This window comes from Triplophysa rosa, linkage group LG5 (genome assembly GCF_024868665.1).
Source record: "Triplophysa rosa linkage group LG5, Trosa_1v2, whole genome shotgun sequence".
NCBI classification, from domain to species: domain Eukaryota; kingdom Metazoa; phylum Chordata; class Actinopteri; order Cypriniformes; family Nemacheilidae; genus Triplophysa; species Triplophysa rosa.
This window is the reverse complement of record NC_079894.1, coordinates 16,975,151-17,002,483: the sequence shown is the minus strand read 5'-3', so window position 1 is coordinate 17,002,483 and position 27,333 is coordinate 16,975,151. Positions and strand designations below refer to the sequence as shown.

General features: G+C 35.5%; 1 protein-coding gene across 5 annotated transcripts in view; it reads right to left on the bottom strand.

Annotated features, from left to right (window-relative positions):
• Positions 1–27,333, bottom strand: part of dpp6b (dipeptidyl-peptidase 6b) — a 112,308-nt gene that overhangs the window by 34,544 nt on the left and 50,431 nt on the right. The window contains exon 1 of one of the 5 annotated variants that reach the window (XM_057334873.1): positions 14,246–14,439. The exons of 3 other annotated variants lie outside the window; for them this stretch is intronic. In XM_057334873.1, coding sequence (XP_057190856.1) covers positions 14,246–14,296 — 51 coding nt within the window. In that variant the 5' untranslated portion in view covers positions 14,297–14,439. Of the gene's footprint in view, positions 1–2,236; positions 2,314–14,245; positions 14,440–27,333 lie in introns of those variants that run through there. One more of the 5 variants, XM_057334875.1, reaches the window with a different exon arrangement.

The following is a 27,333-nucleotide window of genomic DNA, read 5'->3' as shown; positions in this document are numbered from 1 at the left end:
TATTCTCAACACTAAAGCAACAGCCTCACGTTGAACTGGTTTGAGATAAGAGCGCTGCCTGTGATAAATAAAATGAACTAGCTTGTGTGCTTTGACTTAACGCAGGAGAACAAATGCATTGCGGCGGGTGCGTGAGCTGGTATGAGAGTGTCAGTTGTACAATTCCATCAGCAATCACTGACTGACTGATTCCTTTCATGCTTTCAAAATTAAAGATGTCTATCTGTCTACCTGTCTCTTTATTTTTACAATCACACACACAATTGTGAAACCATTCCATTCATTCTCAACCATTTTAGAAAGCCTTTTTTGTTAACACTTGTGTACATAATGCAATATAAATACAGTGACACAAAAAGTATTCGGAGAGACAAACCAAATGTATGATTTGCATTAAATTACAGTTTGTTTTGCATTCAGAATGAAAGCAAAACACACTGCTTATAATTTGTTTGTAGATGTGGTGTTTTGTTACTATTTGAGGCCACACAGCAAAATCGCCAGTGTTAAAAAGGTCAAATTAACACTCACAGTGTATATATAATCCACACTATCGAAGTGTGGATTATATATACACTGTGAGAGTTAATTTGACCTTTTTTAACACTGAAATTTTGATGTGCACAGATTCCTCACAAATGTATAGATCGCTGTTTAAAGCTTCACGGTAGATGCACATGGTGTAATAAATTCTGACCCCACTACAGGTACAGAAAACCACTAAATACTGGTTGGTGGATTGAAAGATAAAAAGAAAACAAGATATTGTTTTTCTTCATGATGGATTACTCAAGTCAAGTACAGAGATAATGGTGTTATGTACACCTCTGTAATCTGCAGTAAGGTTTAGTGAATTCGTTTTTTCTGTTTACTAGTTTATAGGTGCCAAACTCTAAATCTCATTTCTTGCTGGCAGAATAAAACACTCAACAGCTTCAAAGAGCCAAACTAAAATCTATCGTCCCAGCACAAAACATTAATGTGAGCCATGCAGTGCAAAAAATAACATCTTTGTCTGGCACTCATTTGGCAGATGGTGTCAGTGTTGCCAATGGAGAACATGTCGCACATGCATTTATTAACAGTGACAAATCCATGTGAGCTTCATTATAACCAAAACTAATAAAGGTTGAAATCTGTTGGATGATGTTCATGTGGAATTAATTAATTCTGGTGATAAATACTGTAGGTGACTTGTATATCTTACTGAGGATAAAGCAAGCCAATGCTAGGAGAGGTAAGTTAATGGAAGGATCCCAGAAAGTGTACCCATGCATTGGGTCTCTGTGGTAGCCGAACACCTCAACAAATCAATAGAAGCTGAAAATCTGGAGGTAACAGCAATTTTTCTTTATCTGTGCAGTAATAAGAATAACAATCAAACCCCAACTTATTTTATTTCTTCACACGTACCATGCATGTCTCCTGCAATGATTCCTCAAGGGTTTTAAACATCATAGCTTTCAAAACAGTCCTTTTGTATAGCTTGTTTGTCTGTTTGACAAACACCAAAATCCCTGTTTTCCCTTGAGTGCCAATGTAATTGTGCAATAAATCTCAGACACAAAACATATAAAAACATTCTCAACAACAACAAGGGATTTAGTTCTTAGGAGTATGTGTGTATTAAGCAGATTTCCACTGGGATGTGTGAACGTAAGAGATTTCGGAAAATTCTCAGATGAAATGAAGATTGTATCTCAACACCGCTGAACCTAAATCTCAACTTTCTGGAAGGTTCAGGCACTTCTGCCATCCCATTCATTGTGAAAACAAAAATAATTAAATAAGAAATGAGAATATGATCTCAGGAAACCGAAACTGCTTGTGATATCAGCATCATAAATGAGCTTCAATCTCAAATGTTCATTCCCTACATGCAGTAGCCTACATAGCGTTACAATTATAATAAATGACATAAATAAGTCTCAGATAACAGAAGGTCTTGAAATCCACAGAACATAACCTATCCACATCCAAATGAAAGCCACACATAAACTAATAACTAAAGATATTCCAAAGCATACATTAAAAAACAATCATGTAAATAATTGTAATTCAGATATCATTAGGTAAAAACTAATACAACTCAAAAAGTTTTCAAATGAAAGTTTCCTGTGAAATTTTCGGTTTACCTAAACAAATACGTTTTAAAAAGCCTGGTTTTACCGCAGGCTACATATGGCAGGAATCCAAGGCTCAGTCATACTTGCAATAAGGATAAAACATCACAAACCTCATCCATGATGTTCCACAGTAAGAGGGTTTCGTTAGTTTGTGTCCCTTCAGCAGAACAAGGGTAGCATCTCCTCGTGTGCCGGTGAAGGATGAAATAGATCTTTCCTGATCTCCAAATCCCTGTTTCCAGGGGAACCGGGTAAAGCAATGACAACGGGCAGCAGAGAGGGAGGGTGTGATCACGGTAATGGTAAAGTTGGGGCTTATCACTGACCGAGGGCAGAACAAAAACTGGCATCAGTGATTTCAATTGACTGATGCTTCTCTGAAATACAAACTGTCTCTGACCAGCAGGACAGGTGGATCTTTTAAGCCTCGTCGGATGGGATTTCCCAGATGTCCTTGTAGGGTCAAGCCAGAAAAGCACAGCTAAATTACTTATGAAAGTTGTTGAGTAAAATCAAATATAAATGATGTTGCTACTCTGAAACGTGACGGACATGACACAGGACTGGCTGTCTGCCGTAGTTGCCAACTCCACACTACTTTACACTGATGCCAGGGATTATTTCTTTTCAAAGTTTGCCTTTTTTGCAGGAGTTAGATTCGTTTTGTATTTATTGTTACATTTATAACATATAATATGTATAGCTCATGCATACTATTTATGTTCAAAGTGTATTCAATTTCTACCCTACCAAATTTATAACTCAAGTTTTTTAATGCACCCACTACATTACTAATGCATTTATACATTACATTTACAGGTAATATTGTTTCTGGCGATTATTACGTTGACTCAATTTGATTGTCAAGTTCACTTTCCAAATTTAGAATGTGGCTACATACCGTATAATATATGTTAAGCTGAAAATGCCTATTGTGTTTTTGCTGTAATAGTGGATCTTTCCTGCAGACCTGGCAAGCCTGATGTCATCTCAAGCGAACAGCATCCGCAATATGAAAAAGACTCCATTAAACATCAAGGATGAATCTATTTCAAGCCATTAATATATAATCAATGTAAAGTTCTAAATTAAGCATTTATGCTGGCAGAGGATCAGATTCACCACTGAACGGTCAACTGTCTGATGCCATTCATTTAAAACTACATCCTGCTGGAAAGTTGGGGGATCTTCTGCGGAGACACAAAAAACTTCAGGGGGGACAATTAACATTGTCACACAGGCCACAGGGAGAGTCCATTTAAGCCCACAGCGGGGCATATTACATAACAAAGACCAGTCTGAAGAACACCCTCTGTTCATAATGTGGTTCACACTGCCGAGACAGCTGAGAGCTCTTAATGTTATAATTGAACAGACAAAAGCCTTGGAAAACATCGCATTTTCCATTGCGCAGAATATAGATACATTGAGAGCTCTATAAACCATCTCACACCAATAGTCTAACCAAACTCTTGTGTTTTAGATTACGGCAAAACAGCTGTTGAACGATATGTCATGTTTCGCCCAAAAAAAACCCAACTATTTATTGACCCTAAAGACATCATTGTTGGATCTGTACTGTTGTACTGTACACTGAAATACTATGACAGGAAGTACAGGACTAACTCAAAAATGAAAACTAAACTAATCTGCTATCATGTGTAAATATTTAAAAATTGTCACATATTTTTATAATAACACGGTAGATATATTCATACCTAGTGTGAACCAGATGGATTCAAGGGTTCAATAAATCTTGTAAAAATATACAACAGAAGAGGTCTGTAGAATGTCTCATGCTCACTGCATCTTATATTCTTGCCTCTCTGTTCTTGTATTACACTGCCACATTGTTGTAAATTGATATTTGACCTTGAGTCAAAGGAAGAGTTTTGTGTTTGGGATAGTTTTAGCTCTTGTAGTATGCCCTTCAGGTCAGGTTACAAGAAAAGTGAACCGTTTCTAAAACAAGATGATTTATTTTATCAGAAAGAACTGCAAATGTTGAAATTTGATTTTATACAGTACATAGAGGAGCTTGAATTGAAGTACCAATGCTATTGAATAAAAACGGTTTCTACTGGAAATGATGCTAAAGCTCAAGCTAAAGCTAAAGCAACAGTGTTTTGCTTGCAAATCGTTATGAAAGGCCACTTGGTTTGATCTCTTTTTATCTAATGTAATGACATCCATACATTTGTAAGTGTGGTGTGTGGCTTAATTGTCCAAATATCCAATATACAGTATAAATAAATGTATATGCATGGTAGGCCTATGTATACATATAAATGTCCAATATATATATATATACTGTATATGTGTGTCAGCTCTGTTATGGAATGCTTGCAGTATGCATGATATATAATATACAAGCTGAAGCTTACAGTTCAAAGTTGAAGTAAATCATTAAAAGAATATCACAATAAGACAACTGGAGAAATCTACTCTGGGCTAGAAGTGCAATATTCCACAACCCTGTTTGGTTGTAATTGAAATTGTATTGATTTTGGGATGACCTTTGCAACAGCTAACTGCTTTGTTTCAGGCGCTAGACAAACAGATGTGCTTGCAGGAAGACAATCTTTCTAGCATCCTTTTTGACCCGCAAATGATGTTCGCTTAAATAAAAAAAGTTATCTTTGTCCAAATGGCACGATACTTTCTAGATCTACAAATAAAACATTTTTTGATTGATATCTTGATTTTATGTTAGTGTGGAAAAAGTAATACTCATGGTCTTTGGGGTCCCTGGAGACCCCGCATAGAAAATTGATCAAATTCATCCTCAAAATCCAGCCTGATCTCATTGTTTAAGTGTAGGTATTGGTACATTAAGTTTACAAGCACAAAGGTACATTTTTGTACGATTTTATTGATGGTGAAACATTAAATTTGGACGTATTACAACGTATAAAACATAAAAATTGCTACGTATTTTTAGCTAAAAAAAGCAAAATATTTACAAAGCTTGTCTTTCATTAAGATATTTGTATCAGTGCGTTTCAATAATTGTATCGATAAGCGATTTATATTTTTAGACCCCTTAACCTACCCCCAAACCTAAACCCTAAACCTAATAGCGAATATAAAAAGATATACAATGTAACAGACCTAAATATGCAGGGAAATCCTTATTTTAGTAACAAAATGCCATTAAAAATGCAAATCCTACTCCTACCTCTAAACCTAACCATAATTATTTCTTAAAAATATGCACAGTATAAAGAAAAACATGACAGACAGATAAGTGCAATCACAATAATTTATTTATTTAAAAAATAACAAAAGTAGTCCAAATGACGATGCGTTGCAGTCGCAGTCCTCTCTGGTGGAATACAACAGTTTTGTGTGAGGAAGAGAGCAGAATTTAAGTTGTTTATTGCTGAAAATATCCAGATTATTATCCTGATCCAATCCGTGAAAGTGCGCATTTGTCCTACAAACGCACCTCAGCAGTGTTGCCAACTATTTTCAATGGAAAGCAGCTAAAGCCTACCCGAAAATTCGCTAAATGTCGGCAGATGACGTCACGCACTAATCTGCATATCAGTGACGTCTTCGCGTAGTATCTGACAAGCTAAGCGCTTCGGGTCTGCTTCATATCTCTACTCTCTGAGCTCTCATGTGCAGTATTATATTTAACAATACACCCAAATGCACAATAAATACGTTCTTAATTACTTATTTTTCTGTTTCTGTTGGCAGACAACAAAAACTATGTAATAGTGAGTGAACTCAACTTAAATCTACACACCAGCAGTCACTTTCGTTGAACAGCTAAATTCCGTCTGTGTTCATGTTCATGCGTCAATACAGTCATCGCGTTTTAAATCATAAATGCTCAAACCAGGTCAATAAGTTAAAGTGATTAATTCTTGGAAACACTGTTTTTACATGCGTGTCTCATTCACGCGTCAGTGCGGTCTGAAATGAATGTCCTGCTTCGCAACTGCCGCTCACTGAACAGAGTAGACACAGAGAGAGGCGGTGCTGCGCTGGGAAAGCAAAAACTCGCTATTACTTTATGTTTTTGGTGTGTTTTATGGTTCTACTGTCAGTCACATGTTGGAGAAAACGCCTTTGTGTTCCATGGCAAACAAAGCAAAGATTACATGATAAGTAATGGTTAAACGATTGCAAAAATGTTATTTATTTTAAGAGTTTAAAGTCTTGTTTCTTCTAAACGAGTTGGCAGCGGAAATCACACAGAACCGAAATAATTTCATAATAAGTAAACGAGTAAACTTTAAATGCAATTGAAAAAAGAGAGATCATGAGATCACGAGATCATGAGATCACGTTGTAAAATCAGAAACAACACAGATCCCACATTGACAGGGATAAAGTGGCAAACTTCCAACAATGCAAAAACATCCACAATGCAAAATGATCATGCTCACACGCGCAAACAGAGAGAGAGGGAGAAAGAGAGATGAAAGGATGAGATAAAACAATTTAGCACAGTTAGTCACACAGTTCTCCTACAATTAGTAATTGATGTTTAGATTAAATTTGAAGAATTATATGAAAAACAGATGATTGAAATAAATGATAAACTCTAAAAACTGCAACTTTTCTCTTTGTAACATCTTGTTCAGGTTCCAATAATAATCTAACATGATTGAAAAACAGATTTTTTTCAATACAAAAAATGCTAAACTTTGACAAAAAGTAATTGTTATTGTTATAATTGTGATTTCATAATATGTATGAATGATATGAATCCAATCCATAATATGAATCCAACTGAAAAAACTTGTAGCACATAGCAAATAGTGGAGCTCTGCAGCAATCTACTGGTGAAAGTGATAATCTTTTACTTTTAAAACTGCATTTTCCAAAAGATGGTCAACAATCTTACACAAAACATGTCAAATTATCCATGTTATCTCCATGAATGAAAGTTAGAAATGTGGGTCTTTGATAAAGTGAATTTTACATAAAAAGCTGTTTTTATATACATGTATATATACATTTTTAAAATATCATAAATCCTCCAAAAATGGCACAAATGTGGAGTAAAACCATTAATAAACAGAGTAAAATTACATCTGTTTAAAAAAAACAATTATTTTGTTACAAATTACATTTTGTTGCCTGGGATCTCTAGAGATGCCAAAGACCATGAGTGTACACCCCAAACGAAGGGTTAAACATCACCCTCCAATAATGAAAACTCAATCAAAATGGTTTGCTGTAATTAAAGCCAATATTCACCGTCATATTCCCTGAGACTACAGAATTCCAGACCGTGAGCAACCATTGAGTTTCTTTCACATTGTGACGTATCATCTCCTTAGAGATCACTCTATTATATTGAGGTCGATGTTTTGAGATGGTCTAAAAGTGTAGCATGTAATTAATCCCAAAGAAACTCCACTTAAAATGCAACAGCTATTAAATGACCAAATTATTAGTAATAAATGGAATAATACTACCATGTATATATTATTTTAGTTATTATTATAATTATATGGTTTAGAGAACAACTAGAATTGCTCTATTTTATGCAGAAATTGCAGATAAAAATGATCTAACCTGTACAAAATGGTTTTATTTGTAAATTCTGACTATATTTATTCACCATTATGTTGTTCTAAAAATATATGACCATCTTTCTTTACATGTTACACACATTTTCACATCATCTCTACATAGTAGTGACATTTGTAAATGGCCCTGTCCTTCCTTAATCAGCAAAAAATAAGAGAACAATCATACAGCTACTAAAAGAAGGATTGTATTTTTTTTTAAAAGCCGGTTGATATGAGCATAACAGTGTAACTTATGGCAGATCATAAACAACATTTCTGAGAAATATAAATGAGAAATCTATAGATTTCTGAGAAATATATATAGCATCAGGTGACATGGAGGAGTGGAGTTAAGGGTGTAGGCTGTAGGATAGACAGTTCACAAATTAGATCTTATTCAGTCATCTCAAACGTTTCAAACACATTTTAAGCACTTTGTTCATGAACTAGACACTCATTAGATTATAATATAATATAATATGAAGAGTTTGGTTCCAAAATGAGTTAACTCCGTTTTTTTATTTGTCAAAAATGTTTTTTATTGTGCATTCCCATTAATATCAATTAAACTGCAGTTGGTTTGTTTTGATTTACGCTGTAATAACTAAAAAAATACAGCTAACTAACACAATAAAAACATGATAACCTAATAAAAAACATGATTTTTGAATTTTCTTTTTTAATGGAGTTATATCATTTTGGAACCAAACTCTTCATATATTATTCTTTCTTTGTAAAATAAAGCTGACTACTTTCAGACAGACAGAAATTCTGATAATGTATGTACAGCCATGGAAAAACTTTAGAGACCATTCCAGTTTTGACTTTAATCAGCATTTCTGCATGTATTGTGGTCATTCCAGTCCAGTGTTGAATTTCAAAAGAAACAAACCTCAATAATGACAGTCAGTCACCCAACAGCAAAAGACTGAGATAATGCAAAGACACATGAAACTTGTGAAAAAATTGGGCTTGTTGCATTAAAAATTGTGTTGCTTAAACATTAATATGACATTTATAGTCAGTATTTAAGATCTGCAAACATTGCACCATTTTTGTTATTTTGACCATTTGTCATGTTGAATTTTTCTGCATATAAATGCAAATACATATTCTTATTTGGAATTTGGAAGAAATGTTGGCACTACACAGACTGACAAAAAATGTACTTAAACACATACTTATAAACAGTCAATTTAGAAAAACTAAATATAAAGTGAATTGACGTGGTCTGTTAAATTTTTTGAGATGCATTTCCTTCAGTCATTTCATTTCCCACCAGCCGGTTATTAATACATCAAGATACATCAAAAATTTACTTGCCCCAAAATGGCATGAAAAACAAAACATGCCATTTTCTTTGTAGGCAGTTTAGTCGCGGCTGCAAAGCGGATCAGATTACCGCAAGAAGTCTGCCACTTCAAGATCAAAGAGAACATAACCAAAAAAAACAAGCCACAATCAGGGTAACCTTGAACTACTTCAAGAAAGTGACAATGAACAAGACATGTTCATTAGTTTCAGCCGAGGAAGCTGAAGATGGAACTCTGAGCAAGAGGAAACTGGAGGCGACGCTAAAAATGAAACGATCTCATTTGTTAGACCTAATGGGCAAACTAGAAAACAACAAAACAGGCTACAGGAAATGATGGAGGAGGAAAACAAGCCATCGTTACAGCACTCATACATAATGTGGCACAGTTTTCTTGCATATAGAGCTTCACTAAAGAGCCATCTTCAGCACGGAGCAAAACTGTCTGAACGTTTTTATTCCTTTATGAGAATGCTGGTGCAGAAACCAAAAAGCGATTTGTGTCACATTTCCCGCAAGGCATGTTTTACTTCACTTCCCAAAAGGTCATCCAGAGACATATAGTGATGTCATAATGGCATATAACCGTCCCACCAATTTATTTCACTATTTATAACCTTTAATTTCCCAATGCTGACAGCAATTCCTCAATTGTATTATGAAAATATTACAGAGGGAAGACACATAAAGCATATCAGCTCTCCCCTTTGCACCTATGACAACACCATACATTCAGTCTGCAATGAAGCGGTCGCCTTTTATCTTCCACTGTACCAGTCCTGACACATCACATCAGCAGACGTTTGTGAAGGAAAGCACACATTGCCATCTGTGTGTGGATGGGCACTCTATAAGCATGACACGGACAGGATAGTTGATTGGCACATGTGGGACGTCAGTAGCAATGTAATGCATGTCTTCCCATCTTTAAGAGACCAATTATAATCTGAATCAAGATGGCTGTTAGAAACAGGTGTGGGAAAATAGTCACATTATAAAACCATGAATCCTGTTCTAAAAATGTTGCACATGCAATATCATTATATAAGTGAAGGATTGCATTAATTCATCTCTAAACATTCACCAGCAATAAAGAACTATGAATTTGGTCAGATAGGTAAATTTGATCAAAAATAAAAAATATATATTTAAAGGATCCTCTACAATTTTATGCCTTCTGATGCGCAGTTTTTTTACTGCAAAATAAAATTTCTCCCCGAAAATCTTACTAATGCAGTGTGAAAAAAATGCACCATTCTGTAAATAATTTGTTGCTGTCCTTCTGAAACCTTAGATGTCCAAACTCGGATGCCCAGTTACTTTTTAAATACTGTGCTGTCCAAGTTGACAGGCACTTTTTAAAACGTTTCATTTGTTAGATATTTGAAAAACCCAGTGACAAACATAAAGGGTGATTAATAATAATGTTATAGACACCTTTACTGTTAGTAAACATTGTGATGCGTTTTTGTGGGCGGAGCTTAGGTGGAGGCAAAAAGATCCCCCTGACCGCGCATTTCTAATGCTAGGTAGCAGGGTTGGGTGATACTGTAAAATTTGGTATCGATCCGATACCAAGTAAATGCAGGGCCAGTATTGCCGATATCGATACCAATACTTTTTACTTTTAGAAGCATTCACTTGAACTTACATTTACTTTCCTGTAGATGATTTATCAGATGAATGCATCATTAATATGCTAAATCTGAATACATTTTCATGACCACTAAAATATATTGTGATTTGTGCTCTTAATGTGCCTGTAGGCTAATTAATCATGTGCATGTTAAAACACAGGACATCATTTAAACCAAATAAATATATTTTCTTATTACTGTAATAGAATTTGCAAACATGAACTTTGCACAAATTATTACTGAAAAATAGTAATAATAACAGCCCACCCCTACTAGGTAGCACGTATTGTTTGCTTGCTTTTTGACAATGACTAGAAGAAAATCTGATCAAATTTTATCTAGGACCGTGATTGTTTTTGAAAAAGTTAACTTTAACGCAAGGAACCTGGCCGACCTGTACGCACTCACTCAATGGATCCAGGGACGAACTGACAGGATTACCTCCAGTTAAATGGCCAGACATCTACACCTACCAGACAGAGAAACTAAGCGTGTATAGTAAAGATAAACGGAAAGCATATACATCTATACAGAAGATGCCTGCGTGTACTAACAGTGGCAAATGATAGCAAATGCATTTACTTGAACAACCTGACACAGAACATGAGCCTTCTCACTGTTCCCTCTCCCTTTATACTAATGCACTTGTGACAGTTTAAGAAAAGGAGACGACAAACAGTTTCTGGCCGAAAGTTAACTGCTAGTTGTATAACTAATAAAGTTAGCTAGCATACCCTATGCGTTCAAAAGTTAACGCTATGTGAAAAATAACCTTCTTTACCCAGTTTCTCGACATACGTAAGATATTTTTAGATACCCCCAAATCATAATCCACACCAACAAAAGACAGTGATTTTTGATGATCGTTTCTGTTCAGTCTGCTAGTTTTATTGTGTTTAACAGCTGTCGTCAGTGTTTTTGTTTGGCAGTGGCAGCAGGTATGTGTTAAAATATCAAATTGGAGACTGTATTCTGTCGATTGTGGTACTAAACAACACAACAAGATGCTATTTTAAACTCCTTATATAGCCGAATTGTATTGGGCGCCTCCAGTTTTCCCTTTGTTTTTGCCTCCAGCTAATGCCATGACGTAAGCATGACGTCGGCGCAAAAGGGGTCTATATGGCAAAAAAATGTAAAAACGAAATAGAGATACGGTGTGTCATCATAGAGCAGTTATGCTGTAGACTAATATGGGTCAAAAACTTTAACTACATTTCAGACAAGAGCTGACAGAGTCTATTTCTAAAACCAATGTTTGCATCCTGCGGCAACAGGACCTGAGTGTAGAGAGGACATGTGGTGATGTGCCCTGGAGGTGATGGGGGATAGAAAGACTAACAGCTCTAATAGAGATTGTCAAGAAACCAAGCAGTTGGTATATGAGCAATGTTGTTTGGAAAGACAAACAACCGTTACTATACTTAGGGTTAACAACACATCGAACTCCTTAGCAACCATATATCAACACCCTGGTAACCATTTATTCCTCTCGCAACTACAAAGCAATGTGTAAAAAAACCTGCTTGTGTGGGAGGTAATGTAACGTTTTACATACGTGTATATATATTTTCTTTCCTTTTGATATTTTTTGATGTAAAATGAAACCAGAAGAATAGAGTTTTCACAGCAGACCAATCCAGGATGGATCACTTTGCATTTCTAAATCCTATAATAGTCAACCCATAACATTCACTGTCTGACAGATATTGAAATCTGTCACTTCTAGAAATATATGTTATGAAAAGCCTGATGAATATGACAGAAGTAATGATAAGCACACTAGACACTACACACAACTGCAGTAATACAGCAGCAACCCACACGAAGGTTAAACAAAAACCCACACCTGTTGTTTAAGTCATAAGCACTTTGATTTACAGTATTTCTAAGCACCTCTTCTGTCTGCAAAAAAATATGAGATGTTCCTCGAAGGCGAAAAGCATACGTATATAATAAAATATTAATGATGATTGAAGCTCTAGGGTTATAAATCTTTAATTGACCCTATATAAAGATAAGAACAAAAACAATCTCATGAATTTGAACTTCGTTATTAGTATTGTTAGGGTAATAAATGCGATCCAAACGAAACACCTGTCAAAGCTGAGCTGTTTTCAATGCATTGCTGTAATAGCTCACAGAAACAACTGTTTAGGGTTGAACTGCAACATGCGCTCTCTTTATAACTGTATAGCTGAACCAATAGCTCATAATTGTACTTCACGAGGGATGTTCTATTTCATCTGGGTTGCGAACATCAAACGCAATTCTCAATTATTCCCGTCTATCAGACCCACTTTATCATCGCCAGTACTCCAAATAAACCCCTCCTTCCAGCAGAATCAAAGGCAGCTATTCTAAGAAAGCAATTCTTCCATTGCTTAAACCCTAATCATTGCCATCTGAGAGCACTACTCAAGGCTAAAGTGCAAAGAGTAGCTCGAGTGGGTGGATAAGAATTCACTTTTAGATTCGATTTGAATAAGCAATGTTCACGATGTGTTAAAAGCATCTCAACTGTGACTCCTGCAGTGTCTCGAATTAATTTTAGAGTGAGACAATAGTTGATGTTAAATGCTTGACGACGGGTCACATGTGTTGGAGAACAATGTAACAAGGTCACAACAGATGCAGTAGTTTGGCTTAATTGATTTGAATGATGAGTTGCCGTGCTTTGCTTCTGATGCCACAACAGACTGTTTATTGGGACAATAAAGAGACAAAAGTGAAATAAAGAGTCATGTTTACATCAGCCATCTGTTGTTGAGACGATATATCCATATAACCTAACAGAACAATATTTTCATTTTGTATGAAATATTAAATGCTCTCCTGCTTGTAAGTCACTTTGTACATTTATTACATGTAAATGTAATGCATCTACTGCCTTAAATTGAACTGAATTTTCTAAAAAGAAAAAACTAAGGGAAATTAGCAATATTATATCAGCATCGAGCAAATAGCCAATCAATCCCCTTTGCTGTAATATATGACTTTCTGATGAAGATTTATTTATTTAAAACTTTTTTTATTGCTTAATTAGTTTGATAAACAATTAATAGATACCCTTTGGAAAATTAACCATGGTTTAACTACAGTAGCGCTGTAAGTATAGTATGCTTACTATGGTCTAACATCATAACATTCATTACTGTAGGTCTCACCACAACCATAGTATTTGGTAATCAATCTGCTAAAAAATAAATAGTTACACTATAAAAAACATGGTTCATTTTTCTAGGGGTGGTCACATGTTACATAACATATTATGTATATATTCAATTCAATTCACATTTATTTATATATCGCTTTGCGGGCTGCATACTGTGTCAAAGCAGCTTTATAGATATTTATTAAATATTACTACAGTGACTATACCAATAACTAGGCTGTGTTATGTTTTGCACTGGTATGACAGCCACAAATAGTAATGCAAAATAAAATCAACATAACATAATGAATCAAAATGAATGCACATTGTATCGCATTCAGTATAATAATAAAAGAAAAAAGGTTAATAATAGCGCACTAATAGCCTTTACAGCAAACTCAAAGTTTTTTTCTCAGGCATGCTAAGCTAATTTCAACAGAAACTATTACAAAGGAGAAGCTCGCCGATTTGAATGTGGCTACCTGATCTTGTTGAGACGCTTTCCCCGGCGCGCCGGAGTCCGCTGAAGTCATGCTGAAGACGCGGATATAAACAGAGATGCAGCCACTGTGAAGACGAATGGAAAGCGCTACACACGGTGAAACCCATTCAATGAGGGCGAGAGAGAGAGAGGAGGCGTGCGAGCGGAAGAGAGGTGGCGTGGAAAAGCTAGACGAGCTGTATTTAGAGTGGAGAGAGGCACGCTTAACAGCATTCTGTTATAATGAACAGCAGCTGAGAGAATATGAGATGCGCTAAGGGGTTTTCCTGTCATATGGCAAATTATTTATCAACCAGAAGTTTTAATATATTGCATAAAAAAGCTTGTAAAGTATTCAATTGTTTTTAATACTATATTAGTTACTTTTCTTTGATCAAAATAGAGATCACTGAGGTTAGTTTTAAAAACGACTTCCTTAAACGGTACTAACATTGAAATCTTTTGAACAAGACATGTTTTTTTATTACTTTCTTTCCAGCTACATAGTCCTTTGTTACATCACTAAGAAATAACATACCGCCATGCTTCTCCCACACTGTTATGTATCTAGCAGAATACACGTTGTCCACTGTGCACAGTATATGCAGAATTTATTCAAAATATTCATTTTTTGAAGTCACAGCGTTAAAAATTAATGCCATATATATGTCTGCTGACACTCGTGAGTGACACTCAGAAACAAGCTCCTGATGATAAAACATCGATAGAAACAGATGAACAGCACTTAAATGTGTGCAAGCAACTGTTGGCAGCATGTGAAATAAGCAAAGCAATGAGAAATGTTATCTGTTTATGGCCGGTCCTCAGCACAAGCAGTGCTCTCTGAAAATTGCAGCTTTGATGTTGCCTATGAGTTGGGGCACTTTGCCATCTCTTATATTACTGTATGCATACACATGGCATGTTAATGCTGGTAATTGCAACTACTGTACAGTATATTTCTTTTTTGTGTGTGTGTGTGTGGCATCTCGCAATTGCAGCTGTATTGCAACCATTTTTCTATTGTAAATCTAACAATTTCAATAGGGAACCTCCTTTGGGTTTTGTTTGACTTGACGGTAGAAATGCGTAGTATATGGCTACACAATGTAGATAGGCCTATCATCTATACAGAATCACAACTTAAAAGTGCATAACTAAAAGGAAAATGTTTAAAAAGTTTCAAAACCAATTATAAAGTCAATTCTGAAGTCAATAAAAATTCACTATGGTCACTGCCCAGATGATGTTTAGGTTTAGGTTTATTTCTTATTTATTACACGGCTCATTTGAATGCTTGATTCTGGTTGGCCAGTCGCGACATTCCAAGGGTTGTTATTTTCAAATAACAACCGCTCAAAACTAATAACACCCTGTAACCCGGATGCTGCCAATCATTTTCAGAGGGGCAGTTTAATATTACACAAAAATGAATTATAAATATGTCTTTTAATAACATATATGACATTATATTTATGAAATGATTAAACCAATTTGCCTGTTCGTGACTTTTGAACGTCATTTCTTACTTTAAAACCGAAACTAAACGGCTTTTCCTCGCGAAAGGTCTGCATTCGGTAAAAATGAGCTAATAAAATATTTCAAATTCACATTTTACGTCCAGTTTTTTTCCTCATGTGGCAAGTAGCCGTGTAATAAGTAGGATAATGTACAAGCAGCCGGCTGTTATTGCGAAATAAACCCCTTCAGTGTGATACAAGACCCTCCGCTTCGCGTCGGGTCCTGATCACACTGTCGGGCTTATTTCTGCGATAACAACCGGCTGCCTGTACATTATCCCTTACATAGCACATTTCTACTGCCAGTAGGACAGCCCAAAGTGCTGTACAATACATCCAATAACCATAAAACAAGTAACACAACAAAAAAAGGAAAACACATTACACAGTTCACCATAGACAGAATAAGACAGAATAAAATAAAATAAAAAACATTACGAATGTTACGTCCCTCTTAGACATACTCAAAACGCCAGAATACTTTGGCAAAGCCCTCTTAATCAGGGTCAAATGCCAATCTAAGGAAATGCTTTGTCACAGCAGATTTAAAGGCAGGTAAAGAGGGGGCGGATCGAATGGCTAGCGGAAGGTTATTCCATAATTGAGGCCTGGCTATTGAGAAGGCCCGATCACCTTTCCGCTTAAGTCGGGACAACGGAACCTGGAGCATTAATTTATCAGCAGATCGTAGGTTTCTTACTGGCTTATGTAGAGTAACCATATCTGACAGATACGCTGGTGAGAGACCATTTAAGATTGAAAAAATCATTACTAGTACCTTAAAATCGATCCTATAAGTCACCGGAAGCCATTGTAGGTTTGTTAAAATTGGGGTTATTCTATCCCTCCTTCTCCTTCCAGTCAATAATCTGGCAGCTGCATTTTGAACAAGCTGTAATCTACAGTATGTACCACTGACTGAGACAATCCTAAATACAAGGCGTTGCAATAGTCCAGCCTGGTTGATACAAATGCATGGATGATTGTCTCCAGATTATGTGTTGAAATGTGTTGAAATATAAATAAAGACTTGGCTTTGAGTGGTTGTCCAGCGAGGACGGACACTGTCCAAAAGAACATTTTTTGAGCTGATAAACCACCTCAGATATGAAAAGAGACAGATGGCATGTGCAAAGATCAATTAAGCATATCAGAACATAAAGCTATTGAGGAGCACCATGGTAGTAATCTCTCATTCAATTAATATACCATGGTACTGCCAAGGTATTTTCTTGCAAAAGTGAGGAAAAAGCAAGAAGATGAACATGACAGTATTTTCTTTAATTGTACCCGTTCAGTAAGGTCAGATTCATACTGTTCCAGAAGCTACACATCACACCTCATTCAAGAGTCTCTTTAACCAGCACCGACTCCCAATTTAGCACATGTTAGCGGGCTCATGCTGCACCTTCCAATTTCCCCTTGTTCAAAAGCCTGTGAATCTTAACACATTCATATGGAAATGTAACAGAACAGGCAGAGAGAAATTGGACTTTAATGAGTGAGAGAAAGCCCAGGGTTGCATAGGAGAGATTGATCTTCAACTGCTCAGGAGGCTTTATTCATTAGAGAAATGTTACTGACATTTCTGCATTGATTCAGAATTCATGAACCAAAGATACTCTCATTAAAAACCACTCTTTTATCAGATTAATCCTAATGAGAGAAAAACTTGAAAGACGTTTGATTAAATAAGTACTTTTTATTGAAAAGATGTCATAGCAGTACTTTTTATTGAAAGTTATTTAGCAAGTTAGTCTGATAATTTAACAGACCGTTCATTCAAAGATGATAATACTGTCAACATTACCTCAATTACTAGTTTCAAAGAGTCAAGAGTTTAAACTAAATAAGTAAATAACTAATAACTAAAAAAACGAATCAATAAAGATAAATCTCTCTAATGCTATTTTGAATTATATATACTGTATATATATGATGTAAAATATGATATTATTAACAGTTTGTTTTCTACATTTTTGCTATGTCACACCATAGGATACATGTCCGGTATATTTGTCAACTACCCATACATAATTAAGGACTATACATTCATGGTGCTTTTTGTTATAGAACAGCTCAATTCTTTTATATTGAACAGGAAAAGAAAACAATCATGCAGGTTTCGAACAACATGAGTATAAGAAGATAATCAAATGTCTTTTTTTTACTATGTCTTGACTCGGTAGCTTCAATGGAATCGTATGACATACTGTACCATCAACAGGTAGGCTGAAATAACCAAATGACTCACATGTTTACCTTTGTTTTTGCATCCAACAAAAACTCTACAAAACAAAATCACTAAGCATCATTAAGGACGATTACATCCTGGAGTCAATAAGGCAAACAAACAATACACGTGAATATTGATTTTTTTTAGAATTGCACTGTGATAATTAAAATGGTCAGGTAACTATTTGGGGTCCTTAATTGCATCGTAATTTGCTTGAATAAAAGCGTACGTCATTTTCTTGCCGTTTAATTTTACGATGAATGTTGTCATGGCAACTAAAACCAATTGCCAAGACTGTTTTGTTACTTGGCTAGCAGAGCAGCGAGGAAGTGAACAATGCTTTCCACCTCCCACACTGTTTTGTCACGTAGTCATTTTACATGCATGGAACGAATGCTACTGTGATAAATTAATCTTACTGCTGGAAATAGAGCAACTCAATTGAACAATGTTACAGAAGAGGTATAAATAAAATATATACTGTATACTGTATATTATTATCATTATAAAACGTTTTATATGTCAGGCAGACAAAATTAAAACAATACCAAATATATCAAGCTGTTGCTTGCTGTATAAAATAATATGACATTAAAAATTAAAGAAGGATACAGCCATTGTATGATCAAATGTGTGCTCATAAAACCCAGAATCTGATCAGAAGTGACTGACTGGACATCATATCATCCAGCGTTAGTGTAAACAGTTTGCTAATGGACAGCTTAAAGCAACATTGAACTGATAGCTTAATAAACACAAACATATTAAGGCCAGAGAGTCCACATGGTGGTTAACTGCACTACATTTTACACTGATACATTTTCTTGGCTTCATCTTGAACAATATCTTACAAATGCATCAAGAACAGAAACCTGTCTTATTGTTCCGTTCTTGCTGTGGTTCCAATCTATCATGTGCATCTGTTATGCTTGTGAAAGATGCTGCATTAGTCATTTGCCGTGGATTGATTTACCAGCATGTAAATCCGAAAGCTGCCCATTATTTACATTTACAGTATGCATTTGGCAGATGCTTCTATCCGAAGCGACTTACAGTGCATGGAAGAAATACATTTTGTGTTCTATGGAAATCAAAACTTTTGTGCAGCTACTGCAATGCTATACAGTACCACTTGAGCTACGGGAACATCAATGTCTTCCTTGTTGAGTTATTGATTTAAAAATACAGGAGAAACAGTATAATTGATTACTTCTTACTTAATGTGGCACCGTATATTCCCAACTGTTTTTTTAAAGTATGTCAAACATTACACATTATGTAATGGTCAACAATTAAAACAGGCGTATTGCATTATGTGATACACTGCATGCAGTCTGCACTGTTGTTGGTTATTGGTCTTGTATGCATATTAAAAATGTGAAACATAGCATAGAGCACACACTACATACTGCAAAAATATTAAGAGATGTATTGTAGCATGATATTTAGAACATAGTCCTGAACCTCGGCTTTGAAATTTTCATCAGAATTTTATATTTCCTCAATCTCGTACCCTGGCGGTATATTCAAAATTTCCTCAATCTCAACTGTAATAAAAGGCTGTATAAATGTGCATACTCCCACTGCTGCATTTGACTGCATTTTTTTATAATGTATTATTCATTGTTGTCAGTAAAACAACTCAGATCCTCATCGAAGCTACTCGAACACCTTTGGCATCACACCAGGAACAATGTGCTATTTTCAAGAGTCCAATTACAAAAGAGAAACACAGACAATGGCGTCTACAGTATAGCACTCACCCAGGAATATTCAATTTTTCTGTGCCAAAGCATGAGTTTTGCAATGTACAGTCCTAAACTTTGACCTCATCTCCCCTTGAGAACAGATGAAATTTGACTGAATTGCTGATGGTGCACACACTCTTATTGCTGCTTTTCTATGCTATTTATGGCAAGTGATTATGTTGGGAGAAAGCACAGGCTTATGGTGTAATTTCACTGAATATGTTCACTAAACTGCTGAACCATTTTGTACTTATAATATTGCTATGGATTAAGCACAGTGCAGTCAATTGAAATAATTTCTAAATCTAAATAATTTCAATATTAAATTTGGTTTACCTTCTGAAACTAAAGCTGTGTTATGAATAGTCATAACATACCTGTTGTGTCATACCTGTATGTGAAATTATGACAAAATATTGCTGTAAAGTCAACAGAATAATCTGAATGTGACTTTAATATAACCGTATAATCATATACATATTTATCAAACAAAATACAACTTACTATTTTTCAAAATAGCAATATCTAGCGGATGTACTGTATATAAGAATGTATATTCACTCAAAAAATGTTATAACTTTAAAGAATTTTAAATTTCCATTTAATTTCCATTCCCTTACAGAAAAGAAACATGTGTTCAACATGTGATTGTCATGTGCAAAAACACACGTGAAATATGTTTTTGGAACATTTTTGTGTGAATTCCCATGTAAAAACCCAGGGGATCACATGTGGTGACATGTGAAAATATCACAGCATGTTGCACATATGATCCCATGGGTTTCACATGGGAATTAACATTGGATTCGCACAATAATGTTCCAAAATGTTTTTTGCACATGTGAATTTCATTTGTCTTTTCTGTAAGGGTTCGCATATCCTAATTCTCGAATTAATATCTAGCAGATGTAAATAGAAAAATGTATATTCACTAAAGAAATTCTATACATTTTAAGAATTTTTCATTTCAATTTTCTCTCTTCTCTCTTTCTCTCTTTCAATTTTCAATCTCCTAAATCTCATATTTATCTCATAATTGATCGATATCTAGCGGATGTAAATAGAAAATATTATATTCACTAATTAGTTACCTTTAAAGAATTTTCTATTTTCATATCCTATTTCTTATATTCTCATATAGTTTTTCATTATATTGCCTCCCCAAGCTGAATCGCTATGGATAAAAGTGAGAAGCCTAAAAGTAAAGCTTTATAGTAAAGCATAATACACCAACCATAGTTGCGTTGTAATATTATTGACAAATTCTTAACCAAACTCTTCACAATCATTTCTTCAGCCTGACACTCCCCTCTGACTTTTAGCAGATTTTACAACACAGTCAATGCTGTGTAAAAATGCTCTTTGCTAGAAAAGGGACATCGATAGACAAGTTATTTACATTAGCATCTATTCTACTGCTGTCTTAGAAAGAGTTACACAGCGACAAAGACTCTGTTAGCATACTCAATCTCCAAACAGCCAAATCTCATTCCGGAAAGTCCTCAGATAGGCACCCCGACCAAATTGCTTCAATCAAAGAAATCATTATGTAAATCAGGTGCTTTATTGCTTAGCTGGAATAGATCATTACCACAGCGGGCATTCTCTCAAGTCCAACTGTCCTTCTGAATTATCGTAAAAGTATGAAAGTATTTATCTAGCAAACTCAATTAAACTATCAAAATTGAGAAACTCTTAATGGTTTGCCCTTAGAGCCTGTGATGAGATCGCTAATTAGTGGCACATGCAAATGGGGAGAGCAAAGCCTTTGGTCCCACGGTTGATATTCAGCCAGCGTGATTTACAATACAATTACAGACTAAGTTGTGGAAACAGGTAGCCAACATGAGTGAAGTTGAGTTTATGGCTAGGTCCAGACAGATCGTCTGGAAACTGCCAAAAGCAGGTCGAATTTTCTGTCAACAATTAGTGTCTGCTTTGTAAATTTGTATACTGCCCCCCAGTGGCAGAAGCTAGAACTACTATGAAACCCACGACCACCACTGAGTCATGTATATTAGGCACCACACAACATGAGAAAACATCTTGAATAAATGTTTCAGAAGCAGAAGAATATTATGGCAAATGGCAAAATGTTTCAAATATTGGAAATGATGTCATTAAGAGACAAAATGAGAGAAATTGCCTTGTTTGACATTCTTCACATTCTTTAAATGTAGTTAGTTGGGGCCGTGCCACTTCAGTACTACTGAATGTCCTTTCGGTTGTCTGATAGGAAGAGGTTGTAATGGCAGGACATAAAAATAAAGGTAATGTTACAGCAAAAAGCAAAATAAAGCAAAATATATTTACTAAAGGCTGTGATTGAATTACTGAGTCTCAATGGCATGATGATTCACAAGTGCCGTACATTCAGAAGCCACAACTAAAGCACTGATGCTTGCACCCAGCAGGCTGTTTCATCCATACAAATCTCTGGTTTCTCTCCAGCTGGCTGGCACCACTGATGACCTTCCCAGAATTCTCTCTAAGAGGACTGATGTGGAGGTCCATCCAAATAGTGGACCACCTGCTGTTCCAATAGACTGCAAATTAGCTGATCATAATGGCCCCACAGTACAGTATTTAACCCTGGATAACCAGACAGGTTAAGCGAAGGCTATTTATTGGCTCATGAGTTCTGGTATAATATTATACTGAACAAGCACTTACAGATTCTGTATCATACACAACTATGAATGTGAGATAATGACAATATTAAAAAGTATTCAAATCTGACCAAATGTGCTGTCCTGGCTTTATCTGATGAAAAATCAGGGGGAACAATGTAGCCCTAGATTTCTGCACAGCTCTTGTCTGTTCCCAAGATTTATGCTAACATAACATTTGGAAGGAAAATCTAAATCTTTAAGGAATCATTCACGTAGAAATATTGCCATATAACTCATTCAGTCATGGTGTGCTTCATTAAATATTATTGTGGTGCCATTTTTCAAACGGTCACAAACCACACCAATGATATTAGTCATTATGAACCTGGCACAGAGCATCTAAAAATGCTATTTTTTAATATGACTTTTTTAATATTACAGCATTGAGATGAGATTATCCAATAAAAGGGAAAGATTATAGATTATCAAAAAAAGTAACTTTGGTCTGTTCCTTACAGGAAGCTGTTGTATTGCTACAGCACACAAATCACATTTTTCATTGTTTTATGGTATGTCTTTTGCCCTTGACCATATAAATCTGTAACAGAAATAAAACTCTTCAGAAAGAAAATCAATTTAAAACAACTTGAAAGTTAGTAGATAGACAGATTTTTTCTGTCTTGCTTTACAGATATGAAAAATAACTCAAATCGTGTGACTTGTTGAGAAGCCGTAGACTTACGATGTAGGAATGACCTATATTTTAAGCTATATCTTGAAACCAGAATATTATACTGCTTGAATGGAGTGTTTTCACTCAGGCCAGAGGATGCAACCACATAGCAACCACTCAAAACACCCTAGCAACGACCTGCTAAAGTCTTAGCAACCGAATAAGGCATCCTCGCAACCACATAGCGGCGTACTACAAAACACAAAACAATCATCTGCATAGCAACATTTGCCAAGACCCCAGCAAAGATCTGAACCATCAATCACTACTTACAGATGTCAGAAAAAGATTGATCTACAAATGAACATGTACTTTTATTTATATAAAGTACATCAATTTTATGTACACATCTAAAAAGTGCATAAAAGTGAATAAAACAATGGCTGATCCAGAAGCCTGGCTAGTTTAAATCAATACTAAATAGATTTTGATTACTCCAGAATTATGTCTATATGAAATACAGAAACACTTTAATTATTATTTTAAATTGTTTGTTATTTCCCATTCATTTTTCATATAAACATGAAAATACTTCCCAGCACTTTTTTCCTTTAAATTAAAGGAGTGCCAAATAACAGAATTTACTAAGAAACAAAGCATTTCATTTTTAAATAGAAATAGCAGGCAACCCCTTTGTCACTTTCTCATTTTATGCATTATGTGACGAACCCTAAAGGAATATCTCCACCAAAAATAAATATTCTTCTGTAAATTCAATCTTGTACATTGGCAAGTAACAAGACCAGACACAGCTGGCTTTCATCAACTTCAAATCTGATACAATACAACACATCTTCATGTGGCAGCGCGAATGACATTTTGTTCTCGTCCTCACAAAAAGTTAATGTGGCGTCAGAGGAAGACTAAATGATAGAAATAACTTTTTGGGGTTCTTCTGTTTTAGCATTTATTAACAGCAAGATGATGGAAACTGTGAATTTTCATACCATCGAATTGCTATAACATTACTGTGTTGAGAAAAAGGTGGTCATTATACAGAGCTCTTAACAGTGTGCTTTCCAGTGAGATGGAAACAGAACACACAGGGGAGATTCACAGCGAATCTGGGGCGCCTGAACTTTATTTCCTCTAATCAATTTCTATCCTAATGGCATTAAAACTGGAAGAAAGCCCTTAGAAATAAAAAATTATAAATAGGCAGACCACAATCATGGTTTATTTGCCACAAAGCACACACAATAACAATAAAAGACTAATTATCAACAATTGGATTGGTAAAGTGAATGAGGTCTGTGCAGCGTGTCGAAATCTCATCGGCACAAAAAAATCCACGCATAAAGAGAAACTCAATAAAAAGAAGAGCAGATAGTATAGAACAGTCATCCTCAATTGGCGGACCGCGGGCCGGATCCGGACCTTTGCTTAGTTCCATCCGGACCGCGAGACACAGCCTAGTAAACCATTTAAAACATTTGACTATTTTGGTTGTTTAAATTGAGCCGCGTGTCTACACAATGGAGAATCATTTGCTCTCAGGAACATTTATGTAATAGACATTTTGCCGCTATATCCTCTAATATCTTTATCTAGCTTCGTATTATCCCTTTCCGCTCCGTCACCCACCAAAGACGCGACGCATGAAGTGCGGCAGACACGTGCTTATTTTAACAACACGTATTGTCAATATTGAAGATATTGTTGTTATATTTTCACAGAATATTCTGTAGGATGATTTTATTTAGAAAACAGTCAAAATACTTCCCAAGCAGGGTCACATTCTGTAAATGAACAACGTTGGGAAATTATTTAAAGATAGAGTTCTGGTATGAATGGCATGGAAAGGCTAATTTAGTAAGTAATGTTTATGATGAGAGCATTTTAGTTGTTACAATGCGTTTGCTGTTTGTATGTTGTCCATGTTGTTTTTTTTATTTACAAATATGAATTATCAGACTTTTATTAAGAGGGCATTCCCCTAAACAGAGCCTATACATATATACTGTGGGTATCAAAATATAAAATAAACGGCCTGATGAAAGATCATATATTTTATATATATATCAACTGGGCTAAATTGATTAAATATTTATTTATTTTCAAAACATATTGTCTGGACCTCCATTTGGAAGAAAATATAAAGACCGGACCTTGGAAAATTACTAGTGAACCATGATTTACAAGCATGGGTGAAAGCGTGCATGAATCTAAAGGTCTTTGAAATTATAAATATAGAAGATTTCTTTCTTTTAAACCAGTCCACACCTTGGAGAACTTGGAGGTCTCTGCTAATAAGGAGATTTCTCTTCACATTTTTCTTAAGAATAATAAATGTTTCATTTTATAACCTTTTATCAAATCTTGCTCTGCTTCCAAAATATTTTTTATATTTAGATTGAGTGTATGCCTGTATATAGCATATCCAAATGCCCTTTTTCCATTATGAACCATTTTAATGCACAAAATCTCAGTGATGTAAACACAAAGATGCAACAAAAAAGGATAAAACATCTATGAAATATTAAAAACTTGCTTAAAAAGTGCAAATCCTTCCCCACTGTTCTGAGCTGTTCACCTTGTTGACTGCCTGGGTTTAATAAGTCAGTGGGTTCCACGAACCTGCTGACTGAAACATCTGCTCTAGACAGCCAGAACTGACACTTTCTCCAGAGAGATTCTCGAGGCGGGTGGTACTCTACCACATTCACTCTATTACAGTGAAAGACCAGAACAGAACAGCCAGGAACTGTTGTCTCTTTCTGAGTCAGTGAGGTCATCTGAATGTGCATTCACCGAAAATGTGTGCAGAAGTTTTCCTGATATTGTTGCAACAAAAAGTATCATGTCTTGGGAGAGATTCATGCAGAATAATCTTTTTTCTTAAAATAACACACGATACGATTTTTAAAAGCAATTTTTATGAATGAAAAAGTTTTATCTTACCCCAAAATTGATTATTAAATCAGTATCAGATTGCTTCTGGACTTTATACGCTTCAGATGAGTACACACTACCCATCGGTAGAAAAAGGTTTACTATACAATAAGAAAATTAGTCGACTCTGACACTCACCGACTCTGACATATCTTCAGATGATTAAATATTCATTCTTAAACACCTTTAAAACTCTTACACTTTAAATGGCTTGTTCTGTACTGACACTCTGCGTATGCATGCAGGGGTGGGTCCTGGGAAAAAACTCCCAGGTGAATCTACAAGTCTTTTAGTATTATATATCACCCCTGCTAGTTGTGATAAAAATGTTTGTGTGCTTCTGTTCTGCTAATTCTGAAAATATCCGGGAAGAGAAGAAAAATAATGGTGGTTTGGAATACAGGCTCCATCTAAATAAAGGTCAAGTTAAATTTGTTTTTAACTGGCCTGTTTTACATAAGGTATGTCCTGCTCAAATGTTTCTCCTGAGGCTTAGTATTAACTGTTTGTCACTTTACTACTTTTATCAAAACAATACTAAAAAAGTCTGAAACTATATGGCAATACACCGACTGTCCCATTATTTATTACGACAGTATTAGGACACGCCCATTCATGTAGATACATCAACAAAACAGATCCATTTTCCCCAAAGAGACAGGCTGTAAATATCTGCTAAAAGTACATTTTAAGTACACTCACATGGATGTTCTCCAAGCTAACAGACATTATTGTATATACAGAGATTAACTGTACATGAAATGTTTATGTTTATTGATCTTGATCTTGCTCCATTGGTTGGTAAATCTTTACCGTCTCATTTAAGAAGCAGCGTCATGTCTTGTATATTTACATAAGACATTTAAGGTATAACCTAACTGCCCCCTAAAAGCCAGAATGGCACCAGCTCGGGTCAGAACCGTTACTGCCTACATGCATTTACCGAAACTGCAAACATAATTTTCGAGGTGAAATGACTGACAATGCATGTCAAGTTTTCTGTTAAGTAGTTTGTGCATTAAGGGAAGGCAGTGACCTCTCGACAGTAAATGTGTTGCTGTAGTCCATTACTGTAAGTGGCTAAATGGATCCTCTGGTACAGTAAAATTGGTGATTCGCTGATACTTACACTATGGTACACCATTTTTATTGTGTTTTTATGAGTGTTATGTTGCAACACAACACTATGACAAAGTAACATATTCATTTTGACTACTGACTCCATGAGCTGGATTTTTAGGCATGCGGTTCTTTTCGGAAAGGTTCATAAATGCACTTGCAGATGAAAATATACATGATATTAAAACATCACAATGTATTCATATAACAAAATGTTGATAACAAGGGG